Source organism: Mytilus californianus, unplaced genomic scaffold, assembly GCF_021869535.1.
Source record: "Mytilus californianus isolate M0D057914Y unplaced genomic scaffold, xbMytCali1.0.p SCAF_24, whole genome shotgun sequence".
NCBI classification, from domain to species: Eukaryota; Metazoa; Mollusca; class Bivalvia; order Mytilida; family Mytilidae; genus Mytilus; species Mytilus californianus.
The window spans coordinates 4,862,975-4,870,254 of record NW_026262673.1 but is presented as its reverse complement, the minus strand read 5'-3'; the positions used below and the strand labels follow the sequence as shown (position 1 = coordinate 4,870,254).

Below are 7,280 nucleotides of genomic sequence, written 5' to 3'. Positions count from 1 at the left end.
ATAGTGTAGCCTAATTTGAGAGCCTTAAACGACGAAATTGGTTAAAATTTTTACTTTAAATTAATCAAATCCAATGTAATAGACATTTAAGTCTATGAAAATTGTCCCAACTTTTTTTTAAATGTAGTTAAATTTTTGGACCAAAAGTGGAACTTACTGGACCTACTACTTTTAATAAAATGTAATATGCACATCTTAATATAATGCTTAATAAGTGTGCCAAATTTAAGAATAATATTTTGCATTCAGAAGGCTTGTTGATGGATAGACAGACGGATCTGAACACAGGGACAAAAAGAGAACTATAGGGTGCTGCATCTCAGGATGAGGGCTGGCCGGGCCTTAATTTATGTGCAAAGTTCAAGTTTTATAATAAATTTAAGATGAGCAGTTAAGACTCCTGAAAGCCTCTTATTGTAAATAATATAGCATCAAGCTGATCATTACAATAAATGAAAATTTTGAAGCATTTATAATTATTATTTACCGTATTCATTATTTATTCGTTTTATTTTTCACTTAATTAGAAATTCAAAATTGAAAGTGAAACTGCTCTTGAAATGTGATCTAATGACTTCATCATTAAAGTTGATGGGAGACTTCTATTACATCTGATTAGTTCATCATAATAGCATTGAATATTTTCAAGAAAAAAGTCTGCACTGAAAAGATTTTAAATCCAATTTATTTTATTGAATGCAATAGGCACAATTTAGGACATTTTCTAAACTGTACTGCTGTAAGTTCAAACATAAATGATATTACTGAAACCCATTCATTAGAAATAGAATGTATAAAGAATTGCTTTTTTAGCATAATATTTTCTTCAAAATGGACCACTCCCCAAGCTGCTTAGTGTTGAACAGTTAGAGGAATTGTTTGAAAGTTCCACACCCAGGCCAGTAATCCAAGACCTTAGAAATGGCTTAAATGCACTTGGTTTGTTACAAGTAAGCTCTTATAAGGCTTTTAAATCAATTGTATTCTGGTTATGGATCATAGTTTAACATTGGACCCTATGGGAACACATTCAAAGATTTTTGCCTTTGAAAACCAATTGGAACCAAACCTATTCACAATAGTCTTTGGATGGTCCTCCTTGAAAAGGTGTCCATCAGGCCCGCATCCCCATACAAGATGGCCTCCAGGGGGAGCATAGTTTAACAATGGACCCCATGGGAACACATTCAAAGATCTTCTTTTCTGAAACTACGGAGCAAATCTTGATAGTATCTTTCACGAGCCATGGTCCAGGTGAGCGATACAGGCTTTTTGAGAACCCTCTTGTTTCTCTATTCCTATGACATTTTCACCCTTCTCAACCGATATTAGGAAAAAAAATCGATAATAAAAGTGGTCGGTTTGTATATTAATAATGCATGTGAGAAACTGAGAAAATTTTGATTGCTTGTAAGCAAAAACGTGGCGTATACCAGCCGTACAATATATCTGTATTAACCGAAATCCAGTACAAAGTATAAATTATAAAATAGTTTTCTGTATGATGACTGATTAAGCCACAGCTATTGAAGCTGAAGATTTTTGACAGAAAATACAATCATTAACAAATCGACCAGATGATTGTCATAATTGCAGTTTGATACCTTATTTAAAATGGTTTTGACTAAGCGGTATCTTGAGAAGAAGATTTTTGTTTACCGGACATTTTGACAGGTAGATCAGTGATGTATGTCGGACCACGGCCTTATTTTGACTGATGGTATTTGGCAAACACTGTTCTCTTGTGAGATCTATACAAGATATTTTATCAAATTACCCCCCTTGCATAAATCCTGTTGTCCTTTAAAATAAGGACAAGACTCACATCTTTTGCTTTTTATTGTTTCATTTTTAATTAAAATATTGCAGATGGAATAAAGAACTATGAGTTTTAAATAATTTGGTGCTTTCTTTGAATTAAATAATTATCTTGCTAATTTTCTAAACATATGTAACCTTAATGAATCATTATTTTACAAACAAATTGTGGAATAATTCCCTTGAGCCACCTTTAGTTCAAATGACTCTATGGAAAGTTTGTGAGTAAATGCCCAAATTTACACATCCATAAGATTATACCCCCACTCGTCAGATTGGTGCAATCACCTCGTTAGTCCGTCATCCAATTAAAATGTTCGTCAGATTTCTCAGCTGTTAATAAAAGGAATTATTTGATATTTGGTCTGAAGCTTTTTATTGGTAAGTTGTACTGTGTAAGTGACTTTTAGATCTGTAACTCAGCCACTCCCTGTTTGCAGAGACTTTGAAATTTCAAAATGTCAAAACTTCTGAAAATTTTTCGACAAGGATTTCTCAGCTATTATTTATGAAAGGAATGATTGATATTTGGTCTGAAGCTTGTTATTGGTGAGTTGTACCATGTAAGCGATTTTCATATCTGTTACTTAGCCACTTCCTGTTTGCAGAAACTTTGAAATTTTCTAAATGTCGAATTGGTATTTACTTTGATTTCCCATACCCAACTCTTACTTCATAAACTTATGTCTAAACAAGACAGGAATGAGTGGGGGTATACTTTGCACGGCATGATCTTTATTTCCTATAGTTCCATCAAACTTTCTGAACAGTTTTGTCGAACATCATTTTAAAAATAAAATATTGTTGGATTATTTCATATTGATCAAAGGATTTATTTTTAAGATGTCTTTAACCAATGAAATTTAAAATAACATGCAACATTGGAATTATTTACATGAAACTCTCTCAACATACAATGATGTAAATCCTAATTTAAGAACAAGTCACAAGATAATGTGACAGCTTAATTAAAATACAGTACATATATAAATAGAGGCATTTATTTCAGTTGGTGAAGGAGTTGCCATCCTTGGTCCATCTTTTTACGCCAGGATCCAGACCTTTCAACCTGAAAATTATTACAACTTTGTTTAAACCTGCCATTGCACCAGAAGGTTCAAACAGACAAATCAGGCAATTGAGAATTTACAAGAAATTTGTAAAATACCTAAAAGAAGTAGCAGGTAAGCATTGCATATACATTTACTAGTGCCTGTTTTACATTTACACTATCATCTGGAAACTAAAGTATCTCACATCACACCTGTTGAAACCATCAGATATCAACAATCTGCCAAAGCAATGCAAACATATTATAATGTTCCATTTAATAGTATTGAAACATAAACTAAATGTCTTCCCTTATTTAGAAGAACTTTAAGAAAAGTAAATATCAATATTCTTATCAAACTTCAACACATAACTATAGAGATTGTCAAAGTCACTTAATTGGAAATTCAAGGTCAAAAGAAGGAGAGGAAAATGTACTACTAAAAGTAGTGGTGCACAAGTGTACCCAGTATTAAAAATCTAGGGTTTGTAATTGTAGTTTAGTTTAAACATTTATTTATAGTGGATTGGGAAACAAGTTATTACAAATTATATAAATCCCTCTCCACTTTGCGGGTGCAAGTGCTGTCCTTGTATCAGCATTATCCTACTCTTTTTCGAAATCTACAAGGGTGTCTTTTACGTGCAAGAGATATTGCTCTCTCTCACACGGGTCAGCCATTTATCGTCCCCATCCAACGGACTAGCATCGTTTCTCAGAAACGATGCTAGTCCGTCGGATGGGGACGATAAAAATCTCAAGACAATACTCGCAAATGGTGTCGAGGGAGAGCCGAAAATTCAGTCCCTGAAATTTTCTTCCCGGAACGGGGATCGAACCAGGAACCTTTGTGTTAGTAGTCCGATGCGCTAACCCCTACACCACGCCTCAATTGTAATTGTAGTCTTTGAGATATTGAGGAGTCCATCAAACTTATTGAAAATTCCTAAAAAAAATGTCAACCAGAATTTCAAGGTTGAGGTCAAATGACAGAGATGCAAAGTTACAGTACAACTTTGAGCATAAACCGATGGATACTGAGAATAATCTCAATGCTTGAACCTGGTTCTTTCCTTCGTTGTTAGTTTTGGTAGTTGACTTATCAGATAGGTAGTTGACCTTTAGCCACTGTATTAGATATAGGAAGGAAAAATATCTTCAATTACATTCAAATACTTACTACGACAAGGTTTAATCAATTTAGGGAAAATATTGTTACATGCTACCTGCATAAAGTAATTAGCCAGTATGCAATAAATAATCAATTCTGAAAAGAGTATCATGTTATTTTAATGTTTTATTGAAACAAAGAATATCTCAAAATCAACACATAGATATCATAAATAAAGAAAAATAAGAAAAAACTAATTATATGAAATATCACAAATATAAGGTATTGAATAAAAAAGAATATATTAGTGAAAATAAAGGCTTGATGAGAAAGACCAGAGGTTCCCAGGAGTCTGATATACACACTGACTTAATTGCAAATCACTGTGTTTGCTAGTTACCCCACCTTTTGACAAGCATCAGAAACAGTTACAATCACACCAAGTTTGGTTACAATTAACCTTAAAGTTTTAGAGGAGAAAATAAATTAATAGAATAACATTAAAGATAAAAAATAAGAAAAAAAATGCAATTTTTGGGTTTTATCTTGGAAAAGGGTCATGCTTCAAATTTGACCCTGAATCTTTTTTTGTAGATTTTGATGTTTTTATCAATAAGCTATTTTAAGTAATTTTCCTTTATCATAAATAATTTATTGTTGCTTCCTAATTTCTCCTTTTAAAGTGTGCTCCTCATCGCTGAAATACAGTTACAAACAAAATTGAAACTGAAGTAAAACTAGTATATCTGAATATTATAATTTGTCATCATAAAAGCTGCTATGTTTGGTGTACATAAAAAATTCAAATTCTGTGCAGAATATCTTAATCAACATTTATACATGTACCAAGTTTGGGTTCACTCTGTCCTGTTGTTTCAGAGGAGAAGATTTTTGAATATTGGTGAACGATGTATACTACAACCAAGTGATGACAATAGCACTCCATTAAATTCTTTTACATTAAGTTCATGTACATGTAAATGTTTGTATGCGATCTTAATTTTTGGTGAGCCAACCCCAAAATCAATAACAGTATCTTTCATTTATCAGACATGCTTAATTTATTTGGAGTAACAGTCTGATACCTGTTTTTCTTTTTAAGCTGGAAGAAGAGGTAATCTTACTCTCCGCCATATCCTCATGTTTGCAACAAGTTCGGAAGAAGAACCAATCTTGGATTTTACACTTCAACCTTCACTCAACTTTGTACAAAGAGAATCATTCATGCCAACAGCAAACACCTGCATTAACAGATTGTTTCTCACTGAACCCGAAGGAAATGGAGAATTACCATCAGACAAACTATTGAACAATTTGTTTGACTTTGCATTTAGTAATACATATTATGGTTTATCCTAAACTTTCATGACTTCAAATAGTCCAAGTCTTTTTGGTATTTACTAACTGATATTTCTTATTAAAGATGATTTTTTTGTGTCCTAGAGAAAAGATGTAAACAAACTTTAGTGCCTACTTCACTGCTCTTTTGTAAAAAATGTTTTGTAGTGTGCAAGATCACAAAACTATACTAAGTTCAAAAGTTAAAATATGTATGTTGTACATTTATTTTTACACAAAGTTCAAAGGTATGTAATCTGGTTGAATTACAGAATTCATTTAATTAATGAATGCCACCATCAGTCTTTTAGTTATTTCATAATATGGTTAAGAATACCCTTAATAAAACTGATGAACAGAAACTTTGGGGCAACATCTAATAGAGCTTTATTTTTCAGTGCCTTAAAAATTTACTGTTTGAAATCTATGAATTGTTTAAAATACTAAGGATTTTCTACCTCCAGGCACAGATTACCTTAGCCGTATATGGCACAACGTTTTGAAACTTTTGGTCCTCAATGCTCTTCAACTTTGTTAATTATTTGGCCTTTCAATTATTTTGATTCGAGCGTCACTGATGAGTCTTTTATAGACGAATTGCGAGTCTGGCGTAATATAAATTATAAGCCTAGTACCTTTGATATGTATTTATTGATGTTGTAAAATTTCTACTGCTTGTCTGTAAATGTCGATACCATAGTCTTCTGATATCCAGTTCTTTGGACAGTTCTCATTTAGTTGAACCATAGACATTGGATTTAACTGAATATCTAACCCTAACAGGTGTACACCATCAATTGTTTCACCTGGTACATCGTTGTCATTGGTCGTGTCATTATGAATTTGCTCTACTTGTACAGTTTCATTCATCACACTTGCAGTGAACATTTGCATAGGTGATCTATATACAGTGCGAATGCGGTGATTGTCCCACGCGTTTTTCCAGATCTCCAATTTCTCATTAATTTTGTGCATAAACACATGGTGTAGAGCAAATAAATGATGCTCGTCCAGTGGGTTTAGTAACCCAATATCGTCCATGTGATAAAAAAGGTTATAGTAATAAGACAACACACCAGCATAAACATCTCTCCAGAGGCGTTCAATACGCTGGTTATGCACACTCTTTCCTGTTATCATACTTCTCCTACCAATACCCCGCTGTTGGATCATATAATCTGCAATGAGGGTATTTTCCATTCCCTTATCTGACCACACTCTAGTTGGAAGTCCATACCGAACAACAGACTGTTTAAATCATTCAAGCAACGTTGGTGCTCTGTTGTTGTCAAGGCACCTCAGGAATGTTATCAATCTACTGAAACCATCTACACCTCCTGCGATTACAAACTTCCACCGAATTAATTTGTGGTTTGTGTCTATATGCCACAATCTATTTGCTGACTCTACACTGTATACTCGTCTGCTCAACCTACCCTGCCTTCTTTCCTGAATACCATGTTCCTTTATACGGTGCAGACTTTCCCGTAACCTGTATCTCTGAACCTAAAATTAGAGGAATAATATATCAAATATAAAGTAAAAAGTGGGGATTTCGTAGGGAGTTTGAAAGATTGAAAAAAATTATCCTGAGTTGCCAATGTAAGAGCGATTTCTTAAGTTCATAAGTCCATTAACAAAGACAACACACAAAAAAGCTAAAACAAAATGGGGATTGTTGTCATGGAAACTAGGTAAAAAAGTGAGAAAATTAAAAGTGCTCAGAATTGGATGGAACTTTACAGAAAAGTTGTCTGACATGCGTCAAATTGGTTTCTGGTCTTGGAATTTTCAAAATGGTGACCATTGCCACGAAAACGATAAAAAGTTAGGAAAATCAAAAATGCTCCAAACTTGATGACATTTAACATAAATCTTGCAAATTCGACCACCAATGACTTTATAATGCCATGAATCTGATATTGGGATCATTTGGGTGACTTCTGTGTTTGCATCCAAACA

The 7,280-nt window shown here is 33.4% G+C and overlaps 1 protein-coding gene across 1 annotated transcript; it reads left to right on the top strand.

The window, feature by feature from the left end:
- Nucleotides 1-824: 824 nt before the first annotated feature.
- Nucleotides 825-5,578, top strand: LOC127732375 (uncharacterized; the record flags this gene model as incomplete). Its single annotated transcript, XM_052241409.1, has 3 exons — nt 825-950; nt 2,828-3,002; nt 5,083-5,578. Coding segments are annotated over 3 exons (558 nt in total), but the record flags the coding sequence as incomplete, so codon positions are not given.
- Between the last annotated feature and the right edge of the window lie 1,702 nt (nt 5,579-7,280).